Genomic DNA, 17,611 nt, shown 5'->3' on the forward strand with positions numbered 1-17,611 from the left:
GCATAGGATTGAATCTCTGCAGCTTTTGCACACAGCCAGATATCTTGCATAGCTCTGTCTCTCCTGGACAAGCCTCCAGATTTTGAGAAAGGCAGCTTTATTTGATCATGAGCTGCTGTCCTTCAGGTACTCTTTATACAGACAATGTTTTTCACTGAAGAGTGCTTGGATCTCTGCATCATTCTCATCAAACCAAGCTTGATGTTAGCGTACAGGGACACCAAATGATTCAAGAGCTGTAGAGTGCAACACGGTCTTAAGGGCACATAACATGCGCCCTGTGGTTTTCTTGCATTTATTCGCTTATAGTTGGACAGGAGGCAGACTTGGCGTTCTGAGCATGCACCAACATTTCTTCCCCGGTCTTTGACCTTGAAGTAGAAGGAGACGAGGTATAAAATGCAGTCTCTGTCTGTGTGTTCAGCTTTTTAATTCATTTTTGATTATGAAAAAAATGGCCACCCCCCTGCATAAACTGAATAAAACTGTATAAATTAAATGTACAGTGTATCACTAATAAGAGAAACAGGCTTGACTGTACCTGCAGATATACCTGCGTTGTGGAACAAATCAAATATACATTTGAATAAAAAAAGGTGTTATATTGATAAAGCTCCATCTATCCAGCCATTTAGCGAGGTAGCATTTTCATTGCACCTGAAGCAGCGACAGGGTTGTGTAACATGTTTCAGACCAGCAGTTTTGTGACTGTGATATCATGTACTTTACAGGCCTTATTTTGATTGCAAAGCCAGCTGCTTTGGTACATTTATAATGAATCCATTGAAGTGGATCAGCCAAAAAAATCACAACAAGAAATGAATTTAAAAAGTAACTTTATTGGACAGGAAACCATCAAACAAACTAGTTTAAAACCATCATCACTGTGGTATATTTGGTCCATATAAAGTTATTTATTTGGGTTGTCACTGGAAGGTTATGTATAAGACACATAATGACTTGAAGCAGTAGTGAAACAAAAATCCCAGCTACCACAGCTGATCATTTATGTTGTACTTGCAGGACTCCCATGTTCAATCCTCACACACAGGCTCATCCATAACATAAAACGCCACCTCATTGTACATGTTTCTAGCCGGCCCTGGCCTGAAATGAATGCACACAAATACAGAGAGAGAGAGGGAGAAAGCATATAATCATCACCAAATGTTCAAATATTTACTTTTTCTCTTCATTATTCTGTGTGATTATGAGTGAGTAATTGTTTACTTGATGTATGTAGCAGAAAAATGGTATTCCTTAATGTAGCTTGCACCAGCAGAGTCAAGGTCACGAGACAGACTCTCAATTGTCTTTCGTTCTTTTTGGTCTGTTTTCTTTCCATGATATCCCACTACATAAAATGTTGTGGGTGGTGTATAAGTGACAAACACCTGCAAGAAAACTTACGTTATCTATCAGAGCCTATTGTAAATGTCACAGAATCAACACAAACATAACTAAAACAATTATGACACATATATGTATATATATATATATATATATATATGTATATATATATATACATATACATATACATATATATATGTACATATATGTACATATATATATATGTATACATATATATACCACTTACAGAATTGTCAGTAGGAAGGGGGGGCTCTTGCTGATATTCAGCTGGGAGTGCTATCTGTATGAAGTACTCAGGTTCCTTGTTGTGAGGTACTATCACAAGACCAGGAGCTACTGGGTCTATGCTTACTCCTAAAGAAAGACAATTGAAAGGTTTTTTGTTTTTTAATTTTCAAAAACTTGAATCACATTATAAACACAACAGCTGACAAAAGTAGAAACATATACAAAATCAGTTTTGTGAAGGGTAATTCATAAATAAATGAGACATGTGAGTACGTACCCATGTCATTGGAACCGTTAAAATAGGCAAGTAATCGTGGGTATCCAATCATCTGTGCCTCCTCCAGGGTTGAGGCGTTCACTATTGTTGCAGCTACATAGACAGATTCATAGCTACGCACCTGGGACACAAAGAAAACATAGTGGAGTGGATTTTTAAAAAGTGTCAGGCACCTGAAGTGTTTAAAGGTATTTTTTTATTTTGCTGAGAGACACTCACCTCATAATCATCTGTTTTACAGGTCACATTATACACTAAGCACTGCTTTGCATCAGCACAGAAAGCCTCAGAGCCAGATCTGTGAAATTACAAAGGGAAACATTAAAAATGGCACTGATGCAGCTGTTAGTCTGAGTTATGAAGCCAAAGTTTTCTTCAGTTGAATCATTTTTGACACCTAGATTTCAGAGCAACCTCTGTTACTCCATAAGTTATGGTCACATACAGCAATCTGTTAAAAGGATGATTAAATTCAGTTTTCTTACTCAACATAAGCCTCAGCTGTCAGCACCAGCAGACAGACAACAAGCCCTGAAAAATAAATCCTGAGACACACAAATGTAAAGTTTCAATCAGCTCATAAGATCATTTTCTTCATTCAGTTAAAAGAGGGGAGACAAAAAAGTTCATCTTAATTCACACACAAAACCTCTTATTACTTTTGTTGTCCAAGAAAATCAGGAAATATACTTACATTGTGAATGAATGCTGTGTCCGTGTGTTTCAAAAACTGGAACATTGCAGTCTCGGCCAAGGCGGCTATTTATTTCATTTTTGATCAGGAAAAAATTGGCCACTCCCCTGCATTAACTGAATAAAACTGTATACATTATAAATGTGCAGTGTATCACTGATATGAGGGGTGGGGGGATATTGCTGATATTCAGCTGGGAGTGGTAAGTATATGATGTAGTAACCCATTTCTGTAGAGTTCTTCTGAGGTACTCTCACTAAAGCAGGAACTACTGAGTCCAGGATTACTCCTAAAGAAAGACAAAGACAACAAAAAAACAACAACACTTGATCTTTGTGTTACTTTGGTTCTTTTTGGAGATTTAAAACAATTCTACTCAATTATTGTCATTGTTACATAGTTGTTTCTCTTATTGTTTGTGTTGTGTGTTCTGTGCTCACGCATACTTATTCTTGTGCACAAGCCACTCTTTCATGACAACATCTTCATGTCAAGGAGAAAACCAGTTTCATGAAAGGTATATGATAAATAAATGAGACACATGAGTATGTACCCTTGTCATTGGAACCACTGAAATAGGCACGTAATCGTAGGAATCCCTTAATCGATGCATCAGCCATGGTGCAGGATTTCACTATAGTTGCAACCAGGTTTAAAGATTTATAGTGACACAAATGGGACACACAAAGAAAACATGGAGTTTTTGAAAGCACACTTTTTGTTTTATTAACTTTTTTTATTTATTTATATCACCTTGTAAGCGTTTCACAGATCACATCAAATGGTAAGCACTGCTTTCCCTCAGAACAGACAGGCAGAGAGCTGCGTCTGTGAAATTATAATGAGGATTTATTACGAATGGCACTGATGCAGATCAGAGCAACCTCTGTTACTCCATAAGTTAGGATCAAATACAGCAACCTGTTAAAAGGATGATTAAATTCAGTTTTCTTACCCAACTTTAGCCTCAGCTGTCAATACCAGCAGACAAAAAATAAATCCTGGGACACAAATGTAAAGTTTCAATTAGCTCATAAGATCATTTTCCAAACAGAAATAGTGTTTAGGGATTATATATATAGCCCATTGATTTTCAATTTCAACGTTATAATTCTATTCTATTCTCAATCTTTGTTTTTCTTTCATTGAGCACAGATGGGTCTGCCATTTTTAGATTTGTCTAGTTTAGATCCTTGGTTTTTACATCCTGATTACTCATTAAATACTTTTATTCCCATTTCAATTGTCGACATGGTGTTGAGTGATATAATGTCCATCATTTGTTTGCAATGTACCACATTGAGGCCTCAAATTGAAAATGTTTTTTAACAATACAATTGTAACAATAACCAGTCAATTGGAAGCTAACTGTAAAGAGAAGATAAGTCATAGAGAGTCATGTAGCTCTGTGTTGCTCTGAAGGTCCAGCAATCTGTGGTTAAGATCACCTGACCTCCAATTAAATTATCATTCATGGAAGGAAACACCATTGTAGTAAGATGTGACCTGCTTGGTATTTGGTAGTGTGGTTCCAATGCTTTAATTAAATTCTTAAATCCATCCACCACTGAATAAAGTCACATGTCTGATGCTACAAACACGCCTACAATGCTAACTATCGCTTTAGCACAAGTTGAATTTTGTGGAAGTTTTGGTCCAAACGAGGACGGAAGACGGAGTTATTTTGGTATATGTCTACATCCTTATGATGCATGTGGAGATCCTGTGCTTTCTTTGCTACATGCACATAACATGCACTGACACACGGTGGTTTTCTTGCATGTATACGCTTAGTTGGACTGGAGTTGGACTGGAGTCAGACTTGGCGTTCTGTGCATGCACCAAAATGTCTTCCCCGGTCTTTGACCTAGAAGTCGACGGAGACGACGTATAAATTGCAGTACTGTTGCCATGTCAGTGTGTTCAGAAACTGGAACATTGCAGTCTCGCCCAAGGGGGCATGAATTTTCCAATTCAGTTTAGAAAAATTGGCCACTCCCCTGAATAAGCTGTATCAAGAATACAAATTTGATATTACTCATATGAAAAACACATTTGACTGTATGCTATTTTCTGTAGGGGTGGGTGGGGTAGAGGTGGTGGAATACCTTCAGGGACACCTGTACATTTTAACAAATCAAATATACATTTGAATGAAAAAGGTGTTAATAGTTTCAGTTTATTCACACACATAAGGATACGTATACAGACATATACAAATAACTGAAGACAGGGGACATGCTAATAAACTCTGTCGATGTGTATAAATATATAAATATAAATGTACAGTGTATCACTGATATGAGAAACAGGTTTCTTGCATTAATACACTTAGTTGGAGAGGAGTCAGACTTTTTTGTCACATATTGGACAACATCCGAGGGGCGGTAACGTATTGTGTCACTTCCTGTGCTTCCACTGATGTTCCGCTGTGTGTCTCCTGTGCTCTCTGCAGTTTTATGTCTACTAGAACTATCGTTTCACTGAACAAACACTCGTTTTATTACTAATACTAGTACTAAGACTAATACTTTCACCCGCTACTTTTGCTTAAACTCTATCGTTTACGTAGATCACGTGCGGTGTTTCTTTCTTTGCTAGCGTAAAGTTAGCGTAGCAGCGATGGCTTCTCTCTCTCCCTCTCCTTCTCCTGCTCTCTCCTGTGTTGTGTGCCACATGTTTAGTTACTCCTCTGCCTCCTTGAGCGATAAAAGTACTTGTATAAAATGTAGCTTGCTGGCTAGGGTGGAGGCGAAGCTTAGTGAAGTAGAAACTCGGCTCCGCGCCATAGAAGCTAAATTAGGGTGACCATACGTCCGTATTTCCCGGGACATGTCCGTATTTCACGTCCTGTCCCGGGTGTCCCGGGTTATTTTTAGAAAGTGAGGAAATGTCCTGGTTTTTAAAATTACCTTCTTTGGACCATTACATTTACATGCACTAGGGCACTGCCCACGGCGCTGCGTGCGACGTAGCCTAATCCCCGCCCCTATGCTGTCAGCCCTATTAATCAGAACATAGACAACGTGACTGTCAGTCATACGCAAGCAACATGCCGAAGCGCAAGTGCTCGTTTACCGACGAATTGCTAAAGAGTTTCCCGGCTTTCAGATCGGGTCGAGACAAATGGGAAGCCTTGTGCACAGTGTGCAAAGCAGGCACATATGTCTCGGTGTCCAATGGAGGTGCAAGAGATCTGAAAATCCACCTGGACACAGAGAAGCACAAAACAGCTGTCCGAGGCGAGGGTAGTGCTAGCTGAGCTTTCTTTCATTGTGCTGTTCATTCATTACAGGAATTGTTGACTCAAGCATTTTGAATAAATACATTTTGAATAAAATTATCATTTGTTATTGGAGTTATTGTTATTGACTTTTACTGAAAAGCATTTTTAATAAACCAACTAAATATCTTGTTCTATCTATATAATATAATATACCGGTATAATTGAATAATAATAAAATACTATTAAAGCAGCAGCATCCTCCGCAGCATCCTCCACGAAAACAACATTGGGTTTTCAGATAACTGGCAAAACTTGACTACATGATTACCTGCTGAGTGATATTTGATGTTTTACCTGTGTTGTATTTATCTTTAGGTAGGGACTGCAGATAATTCTGCACTAACTCTGGTGTAATGCATCAAATGGTGACATTTATGTTTTTAATTGCACATGGTCCCTTTCAAATAATATCAAATCAAATCAACTTCTGGGGGAAACCTGGTCTCATGAGGAGAGACGGCGTCCATCCCACTTTGGATGGAGCAGCTCTCTTATCTAGCAGCTTAGGGCATTTTATTAGAAACCCATGACAATCCAGAGTTGAGACCAGGACACAGAGTTGCAGTCTTTCATGCTTCTATGTGCTTATTTTCGAGCATTAAAAACCCCATAGAGACTGTGTCTGCCCCTCGACCTACGAAAGTGAAAACTAAAGTAAATTAAGTAAATAAATCAATAACAAACAGACATAGACATTCTAACTTGATAAAGATTAATACCAACAATAAAATAGAGTCAAATAATACCACTTTCAAATGTGGACTATTAAATATAAGGTCTCTCTCCTCAAAATCTGTTTTAATAAATGATCTTATCTCTGACAATTGTATTGATTTATTCGGTGTAACTGAAACTTGGTTACATGAAGACGATTACGTCAGTCTAAATGAGTCAACTCCACCCACTCATGCTAATACCCATATACCTAGAAGCTCAGGCCGAGGAGGAGGTGTAGCAGCCATTTTTAATACTAGATTATTAATCAATCCCAAGCCCAAACCAGGATATTCATCGTTTGAATACCTTATTCTTAAGGTATTCAATTAAGGTATTCTTAATCTCATCCTAGTTGTAAATCACAGAAACCAATTATAATAGTCACAGTTTATCGTCCACCTGCACCTTATTCAGAGTTCCTATCAGAGTTCTCTGAGTTCTTATCTGAGTTCGTGCTTAAAACAGATAAAATCATAATTGTAGGGGATTTCAAAATCCATGTAGATGTTGACCATGATAGTCTTAGCTACGCATTTAACTCGCTGTTGGAATCAATAGGTTTTATTCAACACATTAATAAACCAACTCATTGCCTTAATCACATCCTCGACCTTGTTTTAACTTATGGTATTGATATTGATAACTTAAACATAGTTCTTCAAAACCCTCTCCTTACTGATCATTATTTACTCACATTTAATTGTACAATAATGAACTACAATAACATAAATAAGAAATACAGCTACAGCCGGTGCCCGTCTGATAATAATATTAATACATTCAAAGAGACAGTGCAACCTTTATTTAACTCGGTGCCATATGTCAGTACATCTGAAGGTACCTTTTGTGATTTTACTCCCGCCCTCATAGATAACCTTGTTGATAGTACAGCAGCCTCACTGCGTACTACATTAGATTGTGTTGCCCCTCTGAAAAAGAAAGTGGTGAATCAGATGAGATGAGCACCATGGTTTAACTCCAATACTCGTGCTCTTAAACAGACGTTACGTAGATTAGAAAGAAAATGGCGTTCCAGTAACCTAGAGGAACTTCATATAGCCTGGAAAGATGGTTTTGTAGCTTACAAAAAAGCCCTACACAAAGCTAGAGTTGCCTATTATTCTTCTCTAATTGAAGAAAATAAGAATAATCATAGATTTCTTTTCAGCACTGTAGCCAGGCTGACACAGAGCCACAGGTCCACTGAACCATTTATTCAGTTAATTTTCTCCGAGGGAACCTCCCAAAGGGATCAATAAAGTCGTCTGTCTGTCTGTATTCCTTTAACACTGAGCAGTGATGACTTTATGAACTTTTTTAGAGATAACACACAGCAGATAACGCACAGCTATATTTATCGATGAGGCCGGTGAATAAATCAGGTTGTTCAACTCCAGGAATGTCTCAGAGACATTAAGTCCTGGATGACCTGTAACTTTCTACTTTTAAACTGAGGTCATTATACTTGGCCCTAAACACCTCAGAGAAAAACTTTCTGATCACATTATCACTTTAGATGACATCACCCTGGCTTCCAGTTCCACTGTGAGGAACCTTGGAGTTACTTTTGACCAGGAAATGTCTTTTGATTCACACATAAAACTAATTTCCAGAACAGCCTTCTTCCACCTGCGGAACATTATGAAAATTAGAAACATTCTGTCTTTACAGGATGCTGAAAAACGAGTTCATGCTTTTGTTACATCTAGATTAGATTACTGTAACTCCTTATTATCAGGATGTTCTAACAAGTCTGTTAGAATCCTTCAGTTAATTCAAAATGCTGCAGCACGAGTTCTGACAGGATCTAGAAAGAGAGACCATATAACTCCAGTGTTAGCTTCTCTACACTGGCTCCCCGTACAGTTTAGAATTAAATTTAAAATCCTCCTCCTCACGTACAAAGCACTTAATGGTCAGGCCCCTTCATACCTGAAAGACCTAGTCTTACCCTATCACCCTAATAGACCACTTAGGTCACAAAGTACAGGTTTACTTGTGGTTCCCAGAGTCTGTAAGAGTAGAATGGGAGGCAGAGCCTTTAGTTACCAGGCTCCTCTCCTGTGGAACCAGCTTCCAATGATAGTTCGGGAGGCGGATACTCTCTCTGTATTTAAAGTTAAACTTAAAACTTTCCTTTTTGATAAAGCTTATAGTTAGAGCTGGTTCAGGGAACCCTGGACCATCTCTTAGTTATGCTGCTATAGAACTAAACTGCTGGGGGATTTTGCTGTGGTACACGCACATTCACTCTCTCACACTCAGGATATGATTATGACTTTTTATATGTCATTAATCTTGTCTCTTTCTCTCCCTAGTTTGTGTCTTTCCTTCCTTCCCTCTCTCTCTCTCTCTGTATTCTCATCATGCAGGTTGTAGGATCAAGATCCAGTTTTCGGGGCTACGTTTATCATCACCATTATTATTATTTTATATTTAAAAAGTCGATATCAGTAACTGTATAAACTTGTAACCTGATACAGTTGTTGTGTATCTGCTGCTGGTCTCCCTCTCTCTCTTCTGTCTCTATCTCATCTCCCTCTTGTCCTTTCTCTCCCCCCATTTTCTGTCCCCCACCTCTCCACTGTCCCCCATTTTTCCTTTCACCCCAACCGGTTGAGGCAGATGACTGCACATCTCTGAGCCTGGTTCTGTCAGAGATTTCTTCCTGTTAAGAAGGAGTTTTTTCTCTCCACTGATGCCTAGTGCTTGCTCATAGTGTGAACTGTTGGGGTTCTCTGCTCTCTTTGATGTTGTCTATGTACAGTGCCTTGAGATAATGTATGATTTGGCGCTATACAAATAAAATTGAATTGAATTGAATTGAATTGAATTGAATTGAATTGACTTGAATATTAACCTTTTACTTTTTTGTCTCATTTTGGAAGACATAGTAAAGTATGACTTTTCGTTATCAAATTCTGTCAAGCAAATTTTATAGCTTTCTTTATGATTTTTTTCCTGGAAATGTCTCCTAAATTGAACAATTGCTCTCAGGTTAACTTCAGCTTTCACTCACGAGGAGGTGTAACCAATGAAAAGCCACTTGTTCACAGTCACTCAGGGATGAATCCCATGAACCCTCACTTGGCAAGCATATATGAACCGAGCAGGACATAGTGTCTACCTTTTCTACTATTCTGTGACACAAATGGAAGGTCAGCATCGTGGAAGAGGGGTGAGGATATGGGGAGGAAGAAGAACGGGGACAAAACAGGGGAAGAGGGAGAAGAGGCCAAATACATAGGCAGATTCCTAATGAAATTAGGGCTACAGTTGTGGACCATGTTGTCAATTACTGTCTCACAATGGCTGAGGCTGGTCGGAGGGTGCAACCAAATGTTGGAAGAACCACTGTGAATTCAATCATTCAAACATTTCGTAGGGAGGACAAGTATGTATAGTATTAGACAGTAATCAAACATCTGATGTTTACTGTGCATTACCACATAGGATTGAATTACAACCTCGCATTTGTGCACAGCTCTACCAAAAGGGTTTTCTTATGTTTGTTGTAAATAAGTGACTGTATTGTATTTTTCTTTTGCACAATGCTAGAGAATTGCAAAAATATACAGTAAAAATGTGAAATGTACGGATTCAGTGTCTTGTACTCACTTACTCCCCTGACTACAGCAATGTGTAACCTTACTGTAGTTTTCAAATGGCTGTACAAGTAGTGTATAGTGCTGTCTTGAGCATTTTCTGTGTCAAGACTTCTCATTTTGATAACACTGGCAGTTTCATTGACATGAATACTTGCTTTTGATGAATGGATTATCCATTTTGAGCAAGTGACGTGCTAATGCAGGTTATCCACTGAGTTGTGCAGTTTGCACTAATTGTTTTGAGAAATGCACTAACTGCTGGGCAAATGTTAATAGTGATGTGAGAAAAGCACCAAAGCGACTGAGAAAACGACGTATAAACTGCAGTCTCTGTCTGTGTGTTCAGCTTTTTAATTCATCTTTGATTATGAAAAAAATGGCCACCCCCCTGCATAAACTGAATAAAACTGTATGAATTATAAATGTACAGTGTATCACTAATATGAGAAACAGACTTGACTGTACCTGCAGATATACCTGTGTTGTGGAACAAATCAAATATACATTTGAATGAAAAAAAGGTGTTATATTGATAAAGCTTTATCTATCCAGCCATCGAGCTCGCTAGCATTTTCATTGCACCTGAAGCAGCGACAGGGTTGTGTAACATGTTTCAGACCAGCAGTTTTGTGACTGTAATATCATGTACTTTACAGGCCTTATTTTGATTGCAAAGCCAGCTGCTTTGGTACATTTATAATGAATCCATTGAAGTGGATCAGCAAAAAAAATCACAACAAGAAATTAATTTAAAAGGTAACTTTATTGGACAGGAAACCATCAAACAAACTAGTTTAAAACCATCATCACTGTGGTATATTTGGTCCATATAAAGTTATTTATTTGGCTTGTCACTGGAAGGTTATGTATAAGACACATAATGACTTGAAGCAGTAGTGAAACAAAAATCCCAGCTACCACAGCTGATCATTTATGTTGTACTTGCAGGACTCCCATGTTCAATCCTCACACACAGGCTCATCCATAACAATAAACGCAACCTCATTGTACATGTTTCCTTCTGGCCCTGGCCTGAAATGAATGCACACAAATACAGAGAGAGAGAGGGAGAAAGCATATAATCATCACCAAATATTCAAATGTTTAATTTTTCTCTTTATGTGTGATTATGAGTGAGTAATTGTTTACCTGTTGTATATAGCAGAAAAATGGTATTCCTTAATGTAGCTTGCACCAGCAGAGTCAAGGTCATGAGACAGACTCTTACTTTCCTTTTGGTCATTTTCGCCTGTTTTCTTTCCATGATATCCCCTTACATAATATATGGTGGGTAGTGAGTGTATGAAAAACACCTGCAAGAAAACTTCTGTTATCTATCAGAGCCTATTGTAAATGTCACAGAATAGAACAAACATAGTTACATATATATATATATATATATATATATATATGTATACTTACCAAATCATCAGTAGGAATGGGGGGCTCTTGCTGATATTCAGGTGGGAGTGCTAACTGTATGAAGTAGTCAGAGTCTTTCTTGTGAGGTACTATCATAAAAGCAGGAGCTACTGGGTCTATGCTTACTCCTAAAGAAAGACAATTAAAATGTTTTTCTGTTTTTTTAATTTTCAAAAACTCAGATCACATTATAAACACAAAAGCAGACAAAAGTAAAAACATATACAAAATCAGTTTTGTGAAGGGTAATTCATAAATAAATGAGACACATGAGTACGTACCCATGTCATTGGAACCCTTAAAATAATCAAGTAATCGTGGGTATCCAATCATCTGTGCCTCCTCCAGGGTTGGAGCTCTCACTATTGTTGAAGCTACTTTGACAGATTCATAGCTACGCACCTGGGACACAAAGAAAATATAGCGGAGTGGATTTTTAAAAAGTGTCAGGCACCTGAAGTGTTTAAAGGTATTTTTTTATTTTGCTGAGAGACACTCACCTCATAATCATCTGTTTTACAGGTCACATTATACACTAAGCACTGCTTTGCATCAGCACAGAAAGCCTCAGAGCCAGATCTGTGAAATTACAAAGGGAAACATTAAAAATGGCACTGATGCAGCTGTTAGTCTGAGTTATGAAGCCAAAGTTTTCTTCAGTTGAATCATTTTTGACACCTAGATTTCAGAGCAACCTCTGTTACTCCATAAGTTATGGTCACATACAGCAATCTGTTAAAAGGATGATTAAATTCAGTTTTCTTACTCAACATAAGCCTCAGCTGTCAGCACCAGCAGACAGACAACAAGCCCTGAAAAATAAATCCTGGGACACACAAATGTAAAGTTTCAATCAGCTCATAAGATCATTTTCTTCATTCAGTTAAAAGAGGGGAGACAATAAAGTTCATCTTAATTCACACACAAAACCTCTTATTACTTTTGTTGTCCAAGAAAATCAGGAAATATACTTACATTGTGAATGAATGCTGTGTCCGTGTGTTTCAAAAACTGGAACATTGCAGTCTCGGCCAAGGCGGCTATTTATTTCATTTTTGATCAGGGAAAAATTGGCCACTCCCCTGCATTAACTGAATAAAACTGTATAAATTATAAATGTACAGTGTATCACTAATAAGAGAAACAGGCTTGACTGTACCTGCAGATATACCTGCGTTGTGGAACAAATCAAATATACATTTGAATAAAAAAAAGGTGTTATATTGATAAAGCTCCATCTATCCAGCCATTTAGCGAGGTAGCATTTTCATTGCACCTGAAGAAGCAACTTTACAGGGTTGTGTAACATGTTTCAGACCAGCAGTTTTGTGACTGTGATATCATGTACTTTACAGGCCTTATTTTGATTGCAAAACCAGTTGCTTTGGTACATTTATAATGAATCCATTGAAGTGGATCAGCCAAAAAAATCACAACAAGAAATGAATTTAAAAAGTAACTTTATTGGACAGGAAACCATCAAACAAACTAGTTTAAAACCATCATCACTGTGGTATATTTGGTCCATATAAAGTTATTTATTTGGGTTGTCACTGGAAGGTTATGTATAAGACACATAATGACTTGAAGCAGTAGTGAAACAAAAATCCCAGCTACCACAGCTGATCATTTATGTTGTACTTGCAGGACTCCCATGTTCAATCCTCACACACAGGCTCATCCATAACATAAAACGCCACCTCATTGTACATGTTTCTAGCCGGCCCTGGCCTGAAATGAATGCACACAAATACAGAGAGAGAGAGGGAGAAAGCATATAATCATCACCAAATGTTCAAATATTTACTTTTTCTCTTCATTATTCTGTGTGATTATGAGTGAGTAATTGTTTACTTGATGTATGTAGCAGAAAAATGGTATTCCTTAATGTAGCTTGCACCAGCAGAGTCAAGGTCACGAGACAGACTCTCAATTGTCTTTCGTTCTTTTTGGTCTGTTTTCTTTCCATGATATCCCACTACATAAAATGTTGTGGGTGGTGTATAAGTGACAAACACCTGCAAGAAAACTTACGTTATCTATCAGAGCCTATTGTAAATGTCACAGAATCAACACAAACATAACTAAAACAATTATGACACATATATGTATATATATATATATATATATATATGTATATATATATATACATATACATATACATATATATATGTACATATATGTACATATATATATATGTATACATATATATACCACTTACAGAATTGTCAGTAGGAAGGGGGGGCTCTTGCTGATATTCAGCTGGGAGTGCTATCTGTATGAAGTACTCAGGTTCCTTGTTGTGAGGTACTATCACAAGACCAGGAGCTACTGGGTCTATGCTTACTCCTAAAGAAAGACAATTGAAAGGTTTTTTGTTTTTTAATTTTCAAAAACTTGAATCACATTATAAACACAACAGCTGACAAAAGTAGAAACATATACAAAATCAGTTTTGTGAAGGGTAATTCATAAATAAATGAGACATGTGAGTACGTACCCATGTCATTGGAACCGTTAAAATAGGCAAGTAATCGTGGGTATCCAATCATCTGTGCCTCCTCCAGGGTTGAGGCGTTCACTAGTGTTGCAGCTACATAGACAGATTCATAGCTACGCACCTGGGACACAAAGAAAACATAGTGGAGTGGATTTTTAAAAAGTGTCAGGCACCTGAAGTGTTTAAAGGTATTTTTTTATTTTGCTGAGAGACACTCACCTCATAATCATCTGTTTTACAGGTCACATTATACACTAAGCACTGCTTTGCATCAGCACAGAAAGCCTCAGAGCCAGATCTGTGAAATTGCAAAGGGAAACATTAAAAATGGCACTGATGTAGCTGTTAGTCTGAGTTATGAAGCCAAAGTTTTCTTCAGTTGAATCATTTTTGACACCTAGATTTCAGAGCAACCTCTGTTACTCCATAAGTTATGGTCACATACAGCAATCTGTTAAAAGGATGATTAAATTCAGTTTTCTTACTCAACATAAGCCTCAGCTGTCAGCACCAGCAGACAGACAACAAGCCCTGAAAAATAAATCCTGAGACACACAAATGTAAAGTTTCAATCAGCTCATAAGATCATTTTCTTCATTCAGTTAAAAGAGGGGAGACAAAAAAGTTCATCTTAATTCACACACAAAACCTCTTATTACTTTTGTTGTCCAAGAAAATCAGGAAATATACTTACATTGTGAATGAATGCTGTGTCCGTGTGTTTCAAAAACTGGAACATTGCAGTCTCGGCCAAGGCGGCTATTTATTTCATTTTTGATCAGGAAAAAATTGGCCACTCCCCTGCATTAACTGAATAAAACTGTATACATTATAAATGTGCAGTGTATCACTGATATGAGGGGTGGGGGGATATTGCTGATATTCAGCTGGGAGTGGTAAGTATATGATGTAGTAACCCATTTCTGTAGAGTTCTTCTGAGGTACTCTCACTAAAGCAGGAACTACTGAGTCCAGGATTACTCCTAAAGAAAGACAAAGACAACAAAAAAACAACAACACTTGATCTTTGTGTTACTTTGGTTCTTTTTGGAGATTTAAAACAATTCTACTCAATTATTGTCATTGTTACATAGTTGTTTCTCTCTTTGTGTTGTGTGTTCTGTGCTCACGCATACTTATTCTTGTGCACAAGCCACTCTTTCATGACAACATCTTCATGTCAAGGAGAAAACCAGTTTCATGAAAGGTATTTGATAAATAAATGAGACACATGAGTATGTACCCTTGTCATTGGAACCACTGAAATAGGCACGTAATCGTAGGAATCCCTTAATCGATGCATCAGCCATGGTGCAGGATTTCACTATAGTTGCAACCAGGTTTAAAGATTTATAGTGACACAAATGGGACACACAAAGAAAACATGGAGTTTTTGAAAGCACACTTTTTGTTTTATTAACTTTTTTTATTTATTTATATCACCTTGTAAGCGTTTCACAGATCACATCAAATGGTAAGCACTGCTTTCCCTCAGAACAGACAGGCAGAGAGCTGCGTCTGTGAAATTATAATGAGGATTTATTACGAATGGCACTGATGCAGATCAGAGCAACCTCTGTTACTCCATAAGTTAGGATCAAATACAGCAACCTGTTAAAAGGATGATTAAATTCAGTTTTCTTACCCAACTTTAGCCTCAGCTGTCAATACCAGCAGACAAAAAATAAATCCTGGGACACAAATGTAAAGTTTCAATTAGCTCATAAGATCATTTTCCAAACAGAAATAGTGTTTAGGGATTATATATATAGCCCATTGATTTTCAATTTTAACGTTATAATTCTATGCTATTCTCAATCTTTGTTTTTCTTTCATTGAGCACAGATGGGTCTGCCATTTTTAGATTTGTCTAGTTTAGATCCTTGGTTTTTACATCATGATTACTCATTAAATACTTTTATTCCCATTTCGATTGTCGACATGGTGTTGAGTGATATAATGTCCATCATTTGTTTGCAATGTACCACATTGAGGCCTCAAATTGAAAATGTTTTTTAACAATACAATTGTAACAATAACCAGTCAATTGGAAGCTAACTGTAAAGAGAAGATAAGTCATAGAGAGTCATGTAGCTCTGTGTTGCTCTGAAGGTCCAGAAATCTGTGGTTAAAATCACCTGACCTCCAATTAAATTATCATTCATGGAAGGAAACACCATTGTAGTAAGATGTGACCTGCTTGGTATTTGGTAGTGTGGTTCCAATGCTTTAATTAAATTCTTAAATCCATCCACCACTGAATAAAGTCACATGTCTGATGCTACAAACACATCTACAGTGCTAACTATCGCTTTAGCACAAGTTGAATTTTGTGGAAGTTTTTGTCCAAACGAGGACGGAAGACGGAGTTATTTTGGTATATGTCTACATCCTTATGATGCATGTGGAGATCCTGTGCTTTCTTTGCTACATGCACATAACATGCACTGACACACGGTGGTTTTCTTGCATGTATACGCTTAGTTGGACTGGAGTTGGACTGGAGTCGGACTTGGCGTTCTGTGCATGCACCAAAATGTCTTCCCCAGTCTTTGACCTAGAAGTTGATGGAGATGACGTATAAATTGCAGTACTGTTGCCATGTCAGTGTGTTCAGAAACTGGAACATTGCAGTCTCGCCCAAGGGGGCAATTTATTCCAATTCAGTTTAGAAAAATTGGCCACTCCCCTGAATAAACTGTATGAAAAATACAAATTTGATATTACTCATATGAAAAACACATTTGACTGTATGCTATTTTCTGTAGGGGTGGGTGGGGTAGAGGTGGTGAAATACCTTCAGGGACACCTGTACATTTTAACAAATCAAATATACATTTGAATGAAAAAGGTGTTAATAGTTTCAGTTTATTCACACACATAAGGATACGTATACAGACATATACAAATAACTGAAGACACGGGACATGCTAATAAACTCTGTCGATGTGTATAAATATATAAATAAATATACAGTGTATCACTGATATGAGAAACAGGTTTTCTTGCTTAGCTGGACAGGAGTTAGACTTTTTTGTCTCATTTTGGACGACATAGTAACCTCTGACTTTTTTGTCCCATATTGGACGACATACTAACCTATGACTTTTTTGTCACAATTTGGACTACATACTAAATGACTGACTTTTTTTGTCAAAATTTCGATAACATACTAAACTATGACTTCTTTGACTTACTAAACTATGACTTTCTTTGTTGACGGTGGTCTAGTGGTTAGCACTCTCGCCTTGCAGCGAGAAGACCTGGGTTGGAGCCCTGGTTGGAACAAGGGCCTTTCTGCATGGAGTTTGCTTGTTCTCCCCGTGTGTGCGTGGGTTCTCTCCGGGTTCTCCGGCTTCCTCCCACAGTCCAAAAACATGCAATGTGGGGATTAGGTGAATTGGACACTCTAAATTGACCGTAGGAGTGAGTGTGAGAGTCAATGGTTGTTTGTCTCTAGTTGTGTGTGGCCCTGCGATGGACTGGCGAACTGTGGAGGACGGTAAAT

At 37.7% G+C, this 17,611-nt stretch overlaps 3 protein-coding genes and 1 long non-coding RNA gene across 4 annotated transcripts; 1 reads left to right on the forward strand and 3 right to left on the reverse strand.

The window, feature by feature from the left end:
- Nucleotides 1-819: 819 nt before the first annotated feature.
- On the reverse strand, nucleotides 820-2,655 carry LOC122760696 (heme-binding protein 1-like). The gene is made up of 7 exons (XM_044015845.1): nucleotides 2,571-2,655; nucleotides 2,362-2,421; nucleotides 2,096-2,174; nucleotides 1,877-1,997; nucleotides 1,598-1,725; nucleotides 1,231-1,394; nucleotides 820-1,107 (listed from the first exon to the last, which is right to left on the reverse strand). Coding segments are annotated over exons 1-7 (627 nt in total). The 5' UTR covers nucleotides 2,573-2,655; the 3' UTR covers nucleotides 820-1,034.
- LOC122760697 lies at nucleotides 1,241-11,495 on the forward strand. The gene is made up of 2 exons (XR_006358472.1): nucleotides 1,241-1,289; nucleotides 11,390-11,495. It is a non-coding gene; the product is annotated as an uncharacterized LOC122760697 (long non-coding RNA).
- LOC122760693 (heme-binding protein 1-like) lies at nucleotides 10,926-12,663 on the reverse strand. The gene is made up of 7 exons (XM_044015843.1): nucleotides 12,579-12,663; nucleotides 12,370-12,429; nucleotides 12,104-12,182; nucleotides 11,885-12,005; nucleotides 11,604-11,731; nucleotides 11,331-11,494; nucleotides 10,926-11,213 (listed from the first exon to the last, which is right to left on the reverse strand). Coding segments are annotated over exons 1-7 (627 nt in total). The 5' UTR covers nucleotides 12,581-12,663; the 3' UTR covers nucleotides 10,926-11,140.
- A 383-nt stretch (nucleotides 12,664-13,046) lies between these two features.
- On the reverse strand, nucleotides 13,047-14,882 carry LOC122760695 (heme-binding protein 1-like). Its single transcript, XM_044015844.1, has 7 exons — nucleotides 14,798-14,882; nucleotides 14,589-14,648; nucleotides 14,323-14,401; nucleotides 14,104-14,224; nucleotides 13,825-13,952; nucleotides 13,458-13,621; nucleotides 13,047-13,334 (listed from the first exon to the last, which is right to left on the reverse strand). Coding segments are annotated over exons 1-7 (627 nt in total). The 5' UTR covers nucleotides 14,800-14,882; the 3' UTR covers nucleotides 13,047-13,261.
- Between the last annotated feature and the right edge of the window lie 2,729 nt (nucleotides 14,883-17,611).

The sequence above is a fragment of the Solea senegalensis genome, unplaced genomic scaffold, assembly GCF_019176455.1.
Source record: "Solea senegalensis isolate Sse05_10M unplaced genomic scaffold, IFAPA_SoseM_1 scf7180000013955, whole genome shotgun sequence".
NCBI lineage: Eukaryota > Metazoa > Chordata > Actinopteri > Pleuronectiformes > Soleidae > Solea > Solea senegalensis.